Source organism: Manis pentadactyla, chromosome 6 (genome assembly GCF_030020395.1).
Source record: "Manis pentadactyla isolate mManPen7 chromosome 6, mManPen7.hap1, whole genome shotgun sequence".
Lineage (NCBI taxonomy): Eukaryota > Metazoa > Chordata > Mammalia > Pholidota > Manidae > Manis > Manis pentadactyla.
In genome coordinates this window covers 8524323-8542422 of record NC_080024.1, presented here as the reverse complement: position 1 = coordinate 8542422, position 18100 = coordinate 8524323, and the positions used below count along the sequence as shown (strand labels likewise).

Sequence of the window (18100 nt, the reverse complement as noted above, 5' to 3'; positions counted from 1 at the left end):
GATCAAAGGATATAATCTGAAAGGGGTTGGGTGGAACCCTGACACTCTTCTCTAAGCCAGTGTTAATAGCCTTGGATGTAGTATTCCATGCCTATTCCAACATTTACATACATATAAAGATTTTTATTATTTTGATTTGTATAAAAATGGAGTCATAATATAGCAATCTGAACATGATGTTTTTATTAGTCAATGAAACTATGCCTTAGCATACAAATTACTAGAAATAAATAGGTATGAAATATTGTAGCAGTATGGATTTACCATAATTCACTCAACCATTCGCAATCAGGTTGTTTTCAGGTTTGGAGGGGTCAAGCACTGTATTTTGCTATGAAAAAACAATGCTTCAGTAAAAACTTTGGTATGTATGGGTCTCTAACCAACACATATTTACTAGGAGCTTGTACATATCAGGTATTCAAGAAAAATCAAGGGACAAAATTCCTGTGTTTATCGCATATACATACAATGAATATACATATACATATGAATAAGATAATAACACTGAATAAAATGATAAATTAGTTAATTTAGTATGTTAGGGAGTGATAAGGACATGGAAAAAAGAAAGAGAACTACGTGGGCTCTGGTAGAGATTTTAAGTAGGTTGGTCAAAGCTGGCCTCATCGAGAAGAACCTTAAGGAGATGAAGGAGTTAGTTTACCATGTGGATATTTGGACAAAAACACGCCACACAGCGGAGAGAGCTAGCACCAATTTTATAGGACTAGAGTGTGCTTGGTGTAGTCAAGAAAGAGCAAAGAGGAGGGTGTGGCTAGAGAGAAGTGAGCTAGGGGAGAGGAGATGAGGGCTGGATCATTTCAGGCCCTTTGAACACTGTTAAGGACTTGGCTTTTACTCTGGGGAAAATGAAGACCCCTGAAAATTCTGGAGCTCTTGTTTTGATAAGATGCATGTTGGTGTGTTTCTTTTCATAGAATAGGTTCCAAGAGTGGGACTGACTGCTGGGTCAATCTATAGCGTATCTTAAAATTTGGTAGATACTCCCAGATCTTTTCTGAAAAGACTTTAGCAATTCATGCTCACACCAGCAATGAATGTCTTTCCCTGAATCGTCTCCCATGCAGCTGCATCACTTAGGGAATTGTGTTTGCCAAACTAATGAGGGAGAAATGGCTTCTCATTGATGTTGTAGTTTGCTTTTATGTATTCATGTGTTTATTGGACATTTTCATTTTCTCTTCCCTGAGTTGCCCGTTCAGGCCCATTTTCTTTGGGGTTATTTCTCATATTTTATTAGTAGGCTGGTGTCTTTGTCCATCAGATATATTAACCCTTTGTCATGTGTTGAAAATATTTTTCTACCTTGTCTTTAGTATGTGCATTGCTTTTTTAAACATGTATATCTATCAAATCTTCCTCTAACTACTTTCTTTTTTAAATTTTCTTGGCTTGACTCAGATATTTATTCTATCATGTAAACTTTTATACTACCACTTTATCCACTTTCAGTGGGATCACCAGTTGCAAGTGCACCACAATTATACAATTTCAGAAGGATTTTGTTTTGAAATTATTGTTTTCTTAATTGGGGGCACCTTATATATCTGTTTTTTTAGATCTTGTTTAATTTCCTTCAATAAGATTTTATAGTTTTCTTCACATAAATCCATACCTTTCAGAGGAGTATAAATACATGTATGTGCATTTGCTATTGTGTCTGACATATTATTTTATTTCTTCTCAATTTATGTTGTTCCAAATAAAATATCTGTTAGTTTTATGTACCTATATTTTCTTCATGCATGTCGGCAAATTCTTTTTGTAATTCCTGTGAATTTTAGGTCTCTAAGGATTCCTATGTAAATAATCATAGGACATGTAACTTGTTTAGTATTTACCACTGACTTCATTTTCTTATCCTATTGCACAAGCTAAAACTTCTAAAAATATGTATAAACCATTGATAGTAATGGTAGGCATCCATGTCTTCTTTTCAATTTAAATGACTGCATCATCTCAATGCTTACTATAATTTTGTTATTTTTAGGGATTTTTATATTATGTTAGCACCTGTCTATTTTATGTAGTTTTTATAAAAACAGCTGGTAGGTCTTATCAAATTCCCTTTTAAAATCATTTAGATTTATTTACATACTTTTTTCTCCTTTTGTTTGTTGATGTAGTAAATTGTATAAAGAGATCTCCTAATGTTGAACCACCTTTACTTTATTCCTTCCATATTTTATTATTTTCCTTTTCGTCTTCTTTTTTTGAAAAGCCACTAACCACAAGTTGTATTTCATCTTTGACCCATTTGTAAAATCTCTGGGTGGTTTATTTTCTTTAACACATGGCCTGTTTAGCTTCTGCTGATTATAATTTAATGAGACTTCTTTTATGGCCAAGATTATGATCCATATTACTAAACATTTCAAGGATATTGGGGAAATATGGTGTGTCCCTTGTTTTTAGGTCACAAGGTTAAATATTAAGTCCTTCTTGCTAATTTATCTAGAACCTGTATATTTTGATCAGTTTTTGAATATGTGAAAAATCAAAAACTAGAGGTGAACTATTTTTCAATAGCCCTAAAACATTTGTCCCATTATTTAGTTCTTGAATTTTGCTTTGCTATGGATAGATACCCTTTTGTTTTGTTTTGTTTCACTTGAACACCATAACCTGCCTATCTTTGATTTTCACAAAATTTTTTGTCACTTCCTCTTTCTAGTGTCTCTTTTGGATTCTGTTTTTGACCCTGTGCCTTTCAATGTCAGTTTTTTTCATTTACAGGTAGTGTTTTAAGTAATATATTTTCATACCTTTTTCTGTTTCATGTTTTGAATTCCTATAGTTTTCCTTATTTTTTCTCTTAAAAATGCAAGCTATGTTTTATTTGTCTTTTATTTTTTAGTGTTTCATAAGGTTTTATAGTCTGATTTCACTCAACCAGTGGTTACCTTCAATTTTTCAAAATAATTTAAAATCTATATTTCTGTATTTTTTAGAATTGAATTTGAAACCATGTTGTTCAAGCTAGATATTTAAAAGAAATAATCTAACTCAAATTTCTCCCACTCAGGTCTACACTTGAAGTTTGTCTATATAATTTGATGCTTTACATCAAAATAATTACTATTATACTATTTTGCAAAAATTCTCTTCCTAGAATAATTCTCTGCATGTAGATCCTATGTATATTTTGTTAGATTCACACAAAAGTATTTCATATTTCTGCTGCTATTGTAAATGGTATTATTTTATTTTATTTCAAATTCCATTGTTCCAGTGCTGGTATTTGCAAAATCAGTTGATCTTTGTATATTTTTTTCTTTGACCTTGCTGTACTTACCTATTAGTCCCAGGAGATTTTCTTTTTAGTCAGTTCTTTGGGATTTTCTACATAGACAATCATGTAATCTGCAAACAAAAACAGTTCTATTTCTTCCTTCACAAACTCTGTACCTCAAGTTTCCTTTTCTTCTTCTTCTTTTTTTTTGAGCTAGCGCTGCCTTCTGGTGCAATGTTGATAAGAGTGGTATTAGGGGATATCATGGCCTCACTCCTGATCTTAGGGGGAAAGTGTGCAGGTTCTTGACAGGAAGTATGACTTGACCTTGTAGATCAAGTACTTTTTTGCAAACTGTTTGAGGCTCATTTTTAGCAGAGAGTTTGAATAAAATCTTTTCTAATATTTCATCAATAAATGCCTTCCACAGTAAATTACTATTGACAGAGATGGAGAAATGAATGCAAGAATGGGGAACTACCCCTAAAACTGGAGACATCCTTCAGAAATGGGTTCCATTCCTTCCATGTATGGAGAACATGTGAAGGGATTTGATAAATCATTGGAATTGGTTAAAAACATGACAGAGTGTATTCCCCAGTTCAAATCAGTAGTTGAAACAATTCAGAAGTAGAAGGTCTGTGGGAGCTGGACTTTTTTGCAGCATCACATGCCAGAGCTTGTTCAGCGGTTCCCTGGTATGAGATGCTCTTCAGGACTACCTAAGGAAATTGCCCCCTGATTCTCCATACTGGAATGATGTTTAAAAAAAAAAAAGCAAACACACTTGAAATTGTATCTACAGCGGCAAGCCACTCTAGTAGTGCAATAAGAAAAATGGAGATAAAGACATTCTTAGACATTTATGAAATGTTGGCAGGAGAAGACGACGTTGAAAATTCTTCAAATGAACTAATAAAAGGACAGATCCTCAGACTAGCTGCTCAGAACGTACCAGCTCAAGAACACTACCTTTTCTTATTCAATAACATGTTGCTGTACTGTGCACCAAGATTCAGCCTGATGGGCTCCAAATTCACAGTTCAAACCAGGGTTGGTATTGAGGCGATGAAAATTGTAGAGACTCAAAATGAGGAATATCCACATACTTTGCAGGTATCTGAGAAAGACAGAACACTGGAACTGCAAACTAGTTCTGAGCAAGACAAAGAAGAATGGATGGAGGCCCTTCAAGAAACTGTGGATGCTTGCCATGAGGCAAGAAGCCTTCAGAAATACTATTGCAGAGAATAGTGACATTCACTCAAGGTTTCTACTGCTGAGCTGGGGAAAAGAGCCCCGAGATGGATCTGAGAAAATGAAGTAATGATATATGTGCAGGAAATGCAAAGAGTCTTTCAATGCACTGACAAGAAAAAGGCATCATTTTTGGGTGTGTGGACATGTGGTTTGTTGGAAGTGTTCTGATTACAAAGCTCAATGTGAGTGTGATGGTGGCAAACCGAGCAGAGTTTGTGAAGACTGTTAACAAATAATAAGTGGATCTACAGACAGATAAGAAAAGAAAAGGAATTTTGGAGAGTCAATCACCAGAAGTATCTGGAAACAGTGTGGTATGCAGCTTTCTTCAATATGGAGAAGCCAAAACTTTGGCAGAAAGCTTGGTGTATAATTCCCAAACAAGACCCTCTTGTGCTTGTACAGGTGGGGTGGCCCCCGGGATGTCAGAGCCTGGGCCACCATTCCACTTCTGGGCTGTACTGTGGACAATATGCCAAGAAGTGCAGATTTGCCAGACCGTTTCAAATTGACCCAGTTCAAATCTGTTCACAGATTAGCTGTAGTCATTGAGGAGGTTAAGCAGAAGTGGCTGAAAAATCCTTTTGGCCATCACAGGTGAGACACCAGATGACCTGCATAGGCATCCAGCCACCTTAGATAATCATTTTGGACCTAAGAAAGCCAATCACTCCAAACCTCAGAATGCTGAACTCCAAGACCAGCCTCAGTGTTGGGGGGTCTCAAGATTTACAGCTCAAGACATCCCCGGGTCTCCTTATTCACCTCTTAGCATTTTATGTTGAAAAATACAGGCTCATAAATGCACCTTTTGGGGAACTATTTTCCTATGTCTCTGTACTCTTAGTGAAATAAATATGCAGGGCCATTTTACCAATCAAAATTTGAAACAATGTGAAAAGTGGAGCATTTTTTAATGAGCTGTTCTTTAAAGATACACTTCTGTTTTAAGAAACTGGGATCAATTGACTCTGTAACTATCAGGTTGGGGTGACATTTTTCTCTCTTTTTTAATGTTATTCTTTCTTTCTGATATTCCAGAATTTCCTAAAAAGTCTGCAGATATTTTATTTGGAACGACATAAATTGAGAAGAAATAAAATAATACGTCCGACACAGTAGCAAATGCAGGTTAGGGTGCAGGTCTGCTGACCTGTGGTGGTTATCTGTTCCTACTTAAGAGGAGGCCTTGGATCTAAAAAAAAATTAAATTAATTAAAAATAAATTTTAAAAAGAAAGAGCTCTGGAAATCAATGTGATTCACCAAATTAAAGAATAAAAAGGGGGAAAAATCACATAAATATCTCAGGAGATTCATTTGATAATATTCAACATCTTCCCATGATAAAACTTTCAGCAAATGAAGTTCCTCAGTCTTATTAAAAATACACATACAAAAATGTACAGCAAACCCAGAAAAAGAACTAAGATATGATATGAAGAAGAACTTCCAACATCAGCACTCTCTGGAAGAGTCATACCAGAAGATGATCATCAAAAAACCTCAACAAAGATCCAGGTGATGCTGCAGTTGTAGCTGCATTCATCCCACTGGTTCCTGGACTTGCCATGGGAATGAGGAAGGAGATATCTAAGCTGGCCTGTGCATACAGTAAAACAACAAATTTGACTGGATCTATACTGTTGGAACTCAAACAAGAATTAGGAGAAGTGCAAATTGTAGCACTCCAAAGTCTTACAACTACAGACTATTTACTGTTAAAAGAACATAAGGGATGTGAACAGTCCCCAGGAATGGGTTGTTTTAATTTGTCTGATTTCTCTCTGACTGTTCAAGTACAGTTGGACAATATCCATTATATCATAGACAAATTTTCCCAAATGCCTAGGGTGCCTAACTGGTTTTCTTGGCTTCACTGGAGATGGCTGGTAATTATTGATCTGCTTTGGTTATGTAACTGTATTCCTATTATGTTAATGTGTGTGCGCAATTTAAGTAGTAGCTTAAAACCTATCCATGCTGAAGTTACTCTACAAGAAGATATGTCAAAGAAATAATCAATCTTCCCATGTTTTCTTCTGTCTGCTACCTCTATAGCTTTTCTTCTTCCTTCCTAATTACAACCCTTAAATAGAATTCGTGCCTCATATCAAATTTACCGAGTATCATAATTCCTCCAAGTGGTAAAGATACCCCAAGACAAATGCTGGGCATAGAAGCCACAGGGCATAAATATGCAAAGAAGTAAAAAGCTAACCTTTTCAAACAATATAACTTCTCTCTCACTTACCAACTTTACATTTCCCTGTATGGCCCCGGAAGATGACTGGTTAGCCAGAGACGGGGAAGATTCCTCAAGGGAGGAACAACCTAAGACAGGCACAGTCGCAGGGGGGTCATCAGGTGAGAAATTGGGGATCAACAAAGGTGAGGCTTAGAACCTCACCCCCCGTGTTTTGAGAGAAATCTTCTGCATCCGTGGATGTTTTATTGCCCTTGTCTAGCTTGGATTAACACATAGTCTACAGGCACACACCTGATCATCTACATTTGCTCTCTTACAACACTAAACTATGTTTTCTACCTTTATCTTGTATCTACCTACCACTTCAGCATTTTATTAAAAATAATAATAATAATAATAATAAAGGGAGAAATGTGGGATCCACATATAAATCAAGTATAAAAATCAAATGAATATTCATATTTGACCTGATTCTTTATAGTTCATAATGTGTGATCAAAACCGAAAGTTTCTGTGATGACTGCCCTTGTACTGTTCACCATGTAAGAACTTATTCACTATGTAAGAATTTGTTCACCATGTAAGAACTTGTTTGTTATGCTTCAGAAGATTGGAGACTGACTAGAATTAGGCTTGGGGTGGATTAATGATTGTGCATTGAGCATTGACTCCCCTATACAGAATTTTATTGTTGTTAACAACCATTTGATCAATAAATATGAGAGATACCCTCTCAAAAAAAAAAAAAAAGTACAGCAAATATCATGCTGAATGGTGATACTGAATGCTTTTTCTCTAAGACTGAAAACAAGACCATGAAGTCCACTCCACCACTTCTCCTCAACATTGCATTTAAACTCCGAACCAGTGCAATAGGAAAGAAAGAGAAATAATTGTTAGAAAGGGAGAAGTAAAAGAGTTTTACTTGTTGGTGACATGGTTGTTTATTTTCTATAAAATGCAAAGGAAACCTACAAACACATTACCAGAATTAATTTAACAAGGTTATGACTACATGGTTAATATTTTTGAGAACCAATTCAATTTCCCTACAACTATAATAGGCAACTTAAAAAGCAATACCATTTAAAGTAACACCAAAAAGAATAAAATAACTAGGAATAAGTTTAATGAAGGAGGTTTATGACTTCCTTATTGAAAACTTTAAACACTTCTACCCAAAGTTAAGGAAAATTAAATAAATGGAGAGCTACAGAAGTGGAGCTACAGATTGAAGTTTAATACCATTAAGATGTCAGTTCTCACCAAATTTAACCTACAGGTTCAGTGCAAACCCTCTAAAAATCCAAAAGGTTTTTCTTGTAGAAATTGACAAATTAATTTTAAAAGATACATGGAAAATCAAAAGACCTATACAATCCAAGACAGTCTTTCCCTAATTGACTTCAAAACTTTCTATAAGCTATAGTATTCAAGCCAATATGCTATTGGCATAAGGACAAATAGATCAACAGTACAGAATAGAAATTCCAGAAATAGACCCATGCTTAAATTGCTTTTTGCATATTTTCATTAACTTGGGGTAGACAAAAACTTCTTAGGTAGTACACTAAAGTTATAAGCAACAAAAGAAAAAAATGTTAGATTTGGCTTCATCAAAATTCAAAATTTCTTATCAAAAGACCGAGCTATGGAAATGAAAGGCAAACCACAGACCGGGAGAAAATGTTCACAGCACATAAATCAAACAAAACGCTTCTTTCCATGATATGTAACAAACTCTTATAAACCAGTGAGTAGTAAAAGTCAACCCAGTAATGTAAGTGAGCCAAAGACTTGAACAGACACTTCATAAAAGATACATGAATTACCAATAAGTACATGCAAATGTGCTCAATTTTATTAAGGAAATACAAATTAAAACTCTATGAGATACCGTATCACACACACTAGATAGGCTAAAATTAGAAAAGCTACATCTAATAGTCTTTGAAAAACAGTTTGATGGGTTCTAAAATGGTTAAACATACACCATGACCCAGCAATTCCACTCCTAGTTATTTACCCAAGAGAAATGAAAACATCTCACCCTAAAGATTTGTACAAGAACAGCAGCTTTATTCACATTAGTCCCGAAGTGGAATCCATCCAAATGTCTATCAACAGGAAAATGAATAAACAGATTTTAGTAGGTCCACACAATGGAATACTCCCAATAATACAAAGGAACGGACTTCTATTCATTCAACAACATGGATGATGAGTGAAAGTCAGATACAAGAACATGCCTGGCATGTTATTCCACGTGTAGGAAACCCAGTAACAGGAGCAATTAACATACGGCGATAGAAGGGACAACCACCTGACTCCAGGCAGTCAGCTTGTGCCTTGAGGGGTTCTGCTAATTTTTCAAAGAACATGGCTGTTCTCAGCACGGTGTCTCCCTTGCAATCACCACTGGCTGTGCAGGGCACACTTTCCACACCTGGGAGCACCCCCCACCTACAACCGCAATTACTGCTCCTTACTTTTTGTCTTACAAATTTTGGTTGAAATCTCTCATCAGCTCACCGCCCTCTGTCATGTCACTGTGAATCCAATTTCTTTATTAGCATTCTAATGTGGTTTTTAATGAAGGAGAAGACAAATGCTTCTCTTCAATCTGCAGTCTTTCACCAGAAACATTTTTTTTTTTTGCAGGAATTTGATGCAATAATGTGACATTATTATTCCCTGATGTGCATTGGGTATTGGGAAGTGCCAATAATTCTCTTCTGGTTTGACAAAGAAAGCTTATGAATCTTCATAACATTTAGGAATACAAGACATTGATTAAAACATTATTATCAGAGCAATAAAATGCTCAACTAAAAACCAGAATTGCAGACTCAGGTTTAAAATTACTTTCACAGGAAACAGCAGCAATTTCTGAAATTCAGTTGCCTTAAAAAATTTGCTATTTACAATGATAGCCCAGACAGATTTATATTAACACAAAGAAGAACTAGTTGTCACAGAGAAATGGTTGATATTCTTGTAAAATTACCAGTTTATACCATATCATGTCATTATTAACCACACCTTGTCTTAAAGAACTAATTTTGTAAAGCAAGACGGTAGTTATTTCTCTTAACAGCCATAGGTTAGAAAGGAGACAGCTTGTTTTTTGTCTTTCTGATATTTATGTTCTCTTAGTTATTAATTAAGCAGCATTTTCAAGGTTAGATTTTATTTCTATGCCATTGTTTTCTTTCCTGTTTTGCTCGATTTTATATGAATTTTTAAAATTAAAAAAATTTTTTTAATTAAAAAAAATTCCAGATGTGTGAAGATATTTTTACAATACCTAAATTGGGACAGAGTAGAATATACTTTCTCAGTCTTGTGTTTAAGTCTTTCTTAACCTTTATGCTTTCTTCATTATATTATTGCTTATTACTTCAGTTTCATTTATTCTGGCCTCTTCTCAGGACCATTTATTTGACATATGTTGTTTCTTCACAACCTGTCCTTCGTAGATAAAATCCTACAGCCTCTACCAGCACCCCAGAGCCTTGACGATCATTACCACACAGTATCCTTCCTCCCCAGGATGTCCGCAGAAGACCAGAATACAGATGACAGGCTGATCTATGAGGCTGTATTCAGTTACTTCAAAAGACATAAAGTGGAGATTTCAAATGCAATAAAAAAGACATTTCCTTTTCTTGAGTGCCTCCGTGACCGTGAATTCATCACCAATAAAATGTATGATGTAAGTGAAATTTATTATGTCACAGTCTGGTACACTGGCCCCAAATGAAGTTATGCTTTGATATCCTGGACCCAAACATCAGATGGGCACAATTAGCCAACTGAGGAACCTCCTATGAGGGGGCCATTTTCAAGTATGGCTGCCAGGGAGCTTACCTTGTAGGTAAAAAGGGAGAGGAAGCGCCGCATCACCAGACACAGGGTTGCTTCTAAGGAATGGTGCTCCGCAGCACGCATGGAGTCGGGCTGGGCAGCGCTGCAGGTAGGCTGGGCCTGAAGCAAGAGTGCCCCGCGTGTATGACGCCTTGGAGAGACGCATACAATAGAGCAAATCTAAGAAATGGAAGTAATTTTAATGAATTCATGAATAAGTTAAATGAGTTGATTTAATGATATAATAGTTGGCACATTTCATTTCAATGGACATCAATTTGAGTTCTTAGATCTGAGAACACTAAAACCTACAGAGAATTGAATGTCGTGTTAGGACAAAAATCTGGGAGTAGATCTTTGCTGTTCTTTCTCCAACAATTAGTTTTCAGTTTTCTTTTCTTCCTTCCTTCCTTCTTTCTTCCCTTCCCTTCCCTTCCCTTCCCTCCCCTCACCCCTTCTCTGTGTGTAATTTCCGGAGTCTTAGAATTTAATTTTAGCAATAGGCGTTGCTGGAGAAACAGATGCAAATCTTCTCTTTGCCCAATGAAAATGCTTTCCCTATGGCCAAATGCACAACAGGAGAGAGCTGTCACCTGGCTTCCTTGAGCGTATCCAGGCCAAGTCAGTCCTGGGGAATCTTGTCCAGTCAGCAGAACAGCACTCATACTGCTAAGCCTGTTCCTAAAACATTTGTCTGGGCTGTTATAGGGCTATACTTTACTTAACTTTGAACAAATGTCAAAGTTATTTTGTTCATTTGTCAAAATGACTCCTTCTTACATTTAATGTAAATGAAGGTGAGGAGATCAGTTTCACAAACAGGTATTTTTTAAAGAGGAAGGATTTGCTTATTTCACTTAGGAGCCATACAAATATACAGAAATTCTAAAACTTTAAGTGAGAAGATATACCTATATAGGGAAATTAGAATACCTTACCCATAAAATCACTTTCTAGGGCTTGTTTTATTACTTGAAAGTCTGTATTTATAGTTTCTTCATTTGATTTTTTTTAAAGGACTGTCAAGATTCTTGTAGAAATCTGGTCCCTGTACACAGAGTGGTGTACAATGTTCTCAATGAACTGGAGAAGACATTTGACCTGTCACTTCTGGAAGCGGTGTTCAGCGAGGTCAACATGCAGGAATACCCTGGTTTAAATCACATTCATAGAAGCTTCAAAAATGGTAATTAAGTTTATTATCTACCTTTGAAGTCCAGGGCCAATATTTTTTTAAACAAGTATATATCGAGCTCCTACCATGTGCCCCACTTGCTACTGGGCTGTGGGGTTATAGCAGTTAAGAACACAGGTTCTCGGAGCTTCTCGCACGAAGCTTCTCGGAGCTTAATGGTATAACGGCTGTAGTACAACACCCACCTGGAGGTCTGCTTAACTAGGCATCTAGACTCACAAGACAACTAGAGCCGGAGTGGCATCAGACTTACCAAGAAGGACAAATGACAGGAAGTACAGCATTCCCACGGGGCAGCATCTGTTGCTGTTCTTCCGCAGAGCCCTCACCACGATCCACATAGCCGTCCACCGCGTTGACTACTACCCAAGGGTCAGCTGAGCTGTGGATGCAGGATCCGCCCTGGCTTAGCAGCACCATGTCCATGGGTGTCAGTGTCTCATGTGACTACTCTGCAGTCCTAACTTTTGGGGACCCCATGAGGGACAAGCTGAATTATAACAGTCATCACATTGAAGAAAGGCCCAAGATAGTTCATAGTCCAATGGAGAGTCCCTCCCGGGCCACATGCAATTTCACAGTCATTTTTAACTCTACATGAGGGCTAAACTTGGTTTTAACTGGGCCAGTTAAACACAGGCCCAGAACACAGAAGAAAGGCCACCTCTAGCAGGTTTCCAGAGTAACAAACAAGAAAGTCAAACCAAGGTCAAATTTGCCCTTAAAGAAGAGTTGGTTTTATTAACTCCTTCTCTCCACAAGAGGTAAAACAAGTGTTACTCAAATAATCACAGAACCAATTGCTCTGCCAGGAACTGTTTTCTGTGCTATACAAAATTAACATTGGATTCTCAATTCTTTTCCTGAGAAGGCATAATCTTTATCATTTTAATGGTACATAGTTAAGAAAGTGCTTAACTTGCCTGCAAACATTTTTATTCCAACACAGTTGCTCTTAATGGAGTTCTCCCAACAAGGAATAGAGACATCAAATAAAAATGGTCACATATTCTGGGGAGAGTGGGCACTAGGGACCAGGCATAGAGTGTAACAGGGTTTCTTCAAAACAGGGACAAATTTGATTGGTCCAATCGGAGAGTGAAAAACAGACTGTAAGAGTGATTCGAGATAAGTAAATTTGAAGACAATTTTGGAAAATCTAGCATATAACGCTAAGCAATTTGAAGTTTACTACTCAACTTATAAATAAAGGGATATTAACAAGTTTATAAGCAAGGGGAAAAAATTAAAAAGCAGGTATAAAGCATGTGGCTTGTTGATGTGTATCAATAGTAACTGTAGCTAATTAAGAACAAAATAATTTCTATAGCAGCTCAGTCAAGTCAGAAAAGGAACAAAGGAAATTAAATACCTTCCAGTATTTACCATCACAAACGTCAAGTCAGTATTACATTTGTAACCAGGATGTCCCCAGGCCACAGTGGGAAGGGAAGGGCAGTTAGGGGTACGGCAGGCATCTTAGGGACTCAGGGCCTCTCCATGGACTGCGGGGACCCCCCTCCCCAGGCGTGGTGTCCACAGCCCACGTATTAGTTTCTGGGGATCCCACACTTAGACTTGCAGCCGGAGAAGGAGGTGCAGCTGCCTTCTCCCGGACCCTGATGTCCACAAGAGCTGTGGGTCAGTGGTTCAAGGCCAAGGGCTGCAGGGCACGGCACGGTACCCACTTCCATGCGGGGTGCAGAAGCCCCCGCGTACAGAGATTTGGGCCCTTTGCTCCTCTATCTTCCACCTGCTTTTGTCGGGATTCGGAGCCGTGTCCTGTGCTTCCCACAGTCCTGCACTCTCACCCCTGCGGGCCCTGCAAGCAGCCCTGGAGCAGCGGGGCCCTCTGCTCCCTGGACCCCCCGCCCCCAGCCCCTTTCTTGGTTACTTCCCTCCTCCCACGCCGGCTGGGTCACCTGCAGGCAGGCGCCCTGGCAGGTGCCCTCACCCCCACCCCCCAGCCCGTGGTCCAGGCGTCTCGGGGCCACCCACGCCGCAATACGCGGGCCCCACTTGTAACCTCGGAGTGTCCTGCTTTGTTCCTGGGATGGGTCCAGTGTCCTCTGTCTCTTTGGGAAACACACCCTCTTTGGGAAGCCCGACCCTCTTCCTGCCCAGTGCATGGTCAGTGCTGCCAGGCTCTCTGTTCTACACGGGCATCCCTCTAGGACCTTAGCTTTTCTCCGAGGAAATCCCTCTGCTTCTTCCTTACAGTTTGAACGGTTCAGAAACCCATCTCACTCCTGTTATTTACTTTGATAAATGCTTTTCGTGGCTATCTGAAAAAATGTTCTATGCAACAGGCTCGTGACGTTTCCCTCTCCTCATGCTGGAGCGGCTCCTCTGTGTGGGGAGCATAAAGGCCCCTTGTCGAGAGGTCCCTTCTCCGTCCCAGGGGCGATGGGAGAAACTTACAGCGAGGACAGGAGCCCCTGAGCTCCGACTGACCCAGGACTGGAGAGTGTTAACCGTGTCGTGTGAGACGTTGTCCCTGGTCTCTGATGGAGATCTCTAAGCGCCTTTTCCTCTCCCCTTGGCTTCAGCAATCCAAGAGAAACTTCATCAAAGAACTGAGGAAGAAGAGAGGGTGCAGAGGCCGAATGACCAAACAAGCATGGGAATAGGTGAGTGCAGCCTGAGAAACACCAGCTCCATCTGCCGAGAGGAAAAGCAGAAAGAGGTGGGAGCGCAAGTCCCCAGCAGATGTGGGGAATCGGGGAAGGAAAGGTTGAAGGACAGCAGAGCAGGGGGCGCTTGGGGTGGGGTGGCTCTGCGTCAGTCTCCAGCCGGAGGCTGAGTCCCGGAGGCGTGGTCCTGACAAGAGACCCTGCCGCAAAGGCCCAGGAACCGCACAGGAAGGGGACCGGCGTGTCGGGAACCCAGACGGGAGGGGTTGGCGACTGGAGTCGTCCTGAGTCAGAAAGGGCCTGCAGCAGACCTTGCGTGTGACACTGCGAAGGGCTAAGGACTGCGTCACGGAGCAGACCCTTGCTGGTGGCAGAAGAAGGGACTGATTTAAATGTGGGGATGTTGTCCAAGAGCAGGAATATTCATGCAGAAAGGCAGTCATGGAGAGAGAGAAAAGAGGAAGTGGAGAAGATGTGGAGAGGAGGATGCGGGTACTCTGAGAGACAGAAGGAGGAGGGGAAACGAGAGAGGGGAGAGGGTTTAGGGATAACCCACAACAGGAATAACTGCATTATTAACATCTCACCTGGTGGAGCGGGTGCCCACAGCTCACCGGTCACAGCTCACGGCTGCCGTTGGCGGTCAGTATTCCTTTTGTGCCCGTTTTGCAGATAAGAACACTGAAATCTAGAGACCACGCATGTGGCTGGCCTGGGGTCACATGAGCAAGGATGAGCCCAGGCATTCTGAACCCAGAGCCTGTGTTCTTTTATTTTTCATGGAGGTAAATTCACATAACATAAAATTAATCATTTTAAAGTGTACAATTCAGTGGTATTTAGTACATTCCCAAAGTTGTGCAACTATTACCTCTGTCTAGTTCCAAAACATTTCCATCACCTCCAAAGGAAGACCCACACCCATTAACTCTCACTTCCTGGCCCCATCTTCCCCAGCTCCTGGCAATCACTAATCTACTTTCTGTCTTTTGGGGTTTACCTATTCTGGATATTTCATAAAAATGGAATCATATAACATACAGCCTTTTGTGTCTGGCTCTTTTCACTTAGCATAAGGTTTTCAAGGCTTATCCATGTCGTAGCATGTATGAAGCTTCAGTCCTTCTGTTACTGAATAACATTCCACTGTGGGGATAAACCACACTTTGCTGATTCACTCATCATTTGATGAAAGGTTGTTTCCAACTTTGGGCTATCATGTCACAGCCTGCATTCCTACCCCCATCCTGCCACCCCGGTAATCTAATAAGCATAAACCCAAAATTGTGAAATGCATGCAAAGGAAAATACAGAAAAAAGAATACAGTAGCTGGAGAAAGTGGGGGAGAGTCAGATAATGAATCTTCATGGAAAGACGAACAAGGCTGAGTGAACAGATATGTAGAAGGAGGATGTGGAGTAAGAGGGTGAGGATGTGGAGTAAGAGGGTGGGGATGAGGCACCAGGGCTTTGTAGGAACCAAGGCAAGGACTCCAGTCAGGGGCAGCTCTGGGGACAAAGGCAGATTCTGTGGCCACGGGAATCAAGATACGCCATTGCCAGTTACCCAAGTGCCTTGTGTGGGGCACACAGTGTGATGGCAGCTGACCCCAGTCCCCACCCTGCTGGAGGGAGTCTGACAGCAAGAGCTCAGTGGGACCTGCTAAGTCCAGATGGTCTCTGTATTGATACCTGGAGGGGGTCTTCAACTCCTACTTTATTAAAAAGAAATAAGGGGAGACTGGCACAACCCATACTTCAATTTCTGAAATAAACTTCTAATTTCTTCCCCCTAGGAACTGGTGAAAATTCATATCGAAGTCTGACCTGGTCACAGGCTGAAGACTCGTGTCACAAAGGTCTGTTCCTGTTGATGCTATCCTGTGATCCTTTGCTGTTTTTGCCCCATTCTGGAATGTGGGGGTTGAGGGACCTGTTTCTTTGTAGCACTGATTGCCCAGAATGGTCAGCCTTTGCATCTGCCGATTTCCCCAAGGATCTAAATCGCAGACTCTTTGTATTCTGGGTTGCCTGGGAGACTCACTCCTTCCACATTCCTTAAACGCACCTGCTGCCAGTTCCTGATGCCTCTGGGCCTGGACATTTTGTCCACATTCCTGGCTTCAGTTCTCTGCCTCCGTCTTGCATGCTGCCACCTCAGTGCTTTGACTGCACACCAGCTCGGCCAGTGCAGCAGCACATGTGGGCAGGGACAGGGAGGAACATGCTCCTGCTGGGGCAGGATGCTAAACCCGAGGATACCATGTGCTCCCCATGCAAACCGTCCCCATCATCCAGGGCAGCAGGCAGGCCTCTGGGAAAAAATCGTGGGTGCTTCAGCAAACAATAACCATTTCTCTAACTCTTGACTGTCCCTTAATCCATAGTATTTGTAATCATGTTATTAAATCATTTAAAATATTATAAATTCAAGACATTCATCATGATGATTTAATTTTCTAATGAGTCACAATAGCCCACCTAGTGATACAGGCAATATTTCACTTAATCTCCTCAAAAACTTTTAAATGATGGTACATCATCCCTGTCTTTCAGAGAGGAAAAAGCAGGTGCAAGAGTGCCTGTTTGTGCAAATTCACCCCCTTGAGGATTAGGACTGAATGCCGCTGGAAGGCGATGTCAGAGCAGGAATTCTGTGTCCTGCAGCCTGGCTTCAAATTCTGTCCTGTCCTCCTGCGGAAGTGACGTCCCCTCTTTGTCCCTCAGTTTCATCATCTGTAAAATGGATGTGATACTACAACCTCTTTCACAGAGTGATGGATTTTAAGCAAGTTTTGTCACATAAAGCATGCACAATCATGTCTGGTGTCCCTCGGTGTTCCATGCACTTGTTACTATGTTGAATTATCATTATTTGTATCTGGCGCCAGTCTTAGCTTTTAACCATTACAGTAAACTTTGGGTTTTTCATCTCTCACAGATGTCCGTTGTGGATTTAATTACTCCCCAGGCTGAAGGAGCAGTCCCAAGCTCTGGACCAGGGACATAAACTGAGGGCGGCAGGTTCCCCCCTTAGAGGCCACTACTCTGTAATAAATTTTATGTCTTTATTCCATGACTGTCCTTTGGAAATGAGTAACATGAAGGCTCTCAGGGAACTTCCTGCACCACGGAAGGCCCCCAGTATGCAGTTTCCAACTGGGATGTGTTATTTAAGAGAGGCAATTCTAAATTAGTACTACATTTTTATAAAAGAAAAAACCCTTTTGAAGTGATTTTTGAAAGCAGAGTTATACTTTTCATGAATATGTTTTTTTCCAAAAAATTAACTTAAAAACATAAAAACAACACACATGAATCCCTATTCTTAGCGTCTCATCTACTAGCACAGCTGGTGGGAATAGGTGAGAGTGTGGATGACTAGTGGGGAGCAGAGGAGAAGGGGTTCAGTGTGGGTGCTGAGCACCAGAGGGGGAGGCGAATCCTTTGTAACTCACAGTGTGGTCTGCGGGCAGCCCTGCCTGGAAATGGAGTCCCAGAGCACCTCAGCGATGGGGATCAAAAATATAAAGAGAGAAATTTCAATGTACACCCCAAATGATACAGCCTCAGCCACCAGTAAGTGTGTCCAAGGTCTGACCCAGCAGCACGGTTGGTTGTGGCAAGCAGAGGCCAGGGAAGGGCTGCACCTCACCCTCCTGCCCCAAGTGGCGGCTCCAA

At 40.3% G+C, this 18100-nt stretch overlaps 1 protein-coding gene and 1 pseudogene across 8 annotated transcripts in view; both read left to right on the top strand.

Annotated features, from left to right (window-relative positions):
• Positions 1–18100, top strand: part of SP100 (SP100 nuclear antigen) — a 72379-nt gene that overhangs the window by 21440 nt on the left and 32839 nt on the right. For 7 of the 8 annotated variants that reach the window (XM_036912680.2, XM_036912635.2, XM_057503444.1 and 4 more), the window contains exons 3-6: positions 10277–10439; positions 11609–11777; positions 14336–14416; positions 16216–16278. In XM_036912680.2, the coding sequence (XP_036768575.1) occupies positions 10277–10439; positions 11609–11777; positions 14336–14416; positions 16216–16278 (476 nt within the window). Of the gene's footprint in view, positions 1–10203; positions 10440–11608; positions 11778–14335; positions 14417–16215; positions 16279–18100 lie in introns of all 8 variants that reach the window. The other variant, XM_057503441.1, reaches the window with a different exon arrangement.
• LOC118925393 (FYVE, RhoGEF and PH domain-containing protein 4-like) lies at positions 560–6020 on the top strand (annotated as a pseudogene).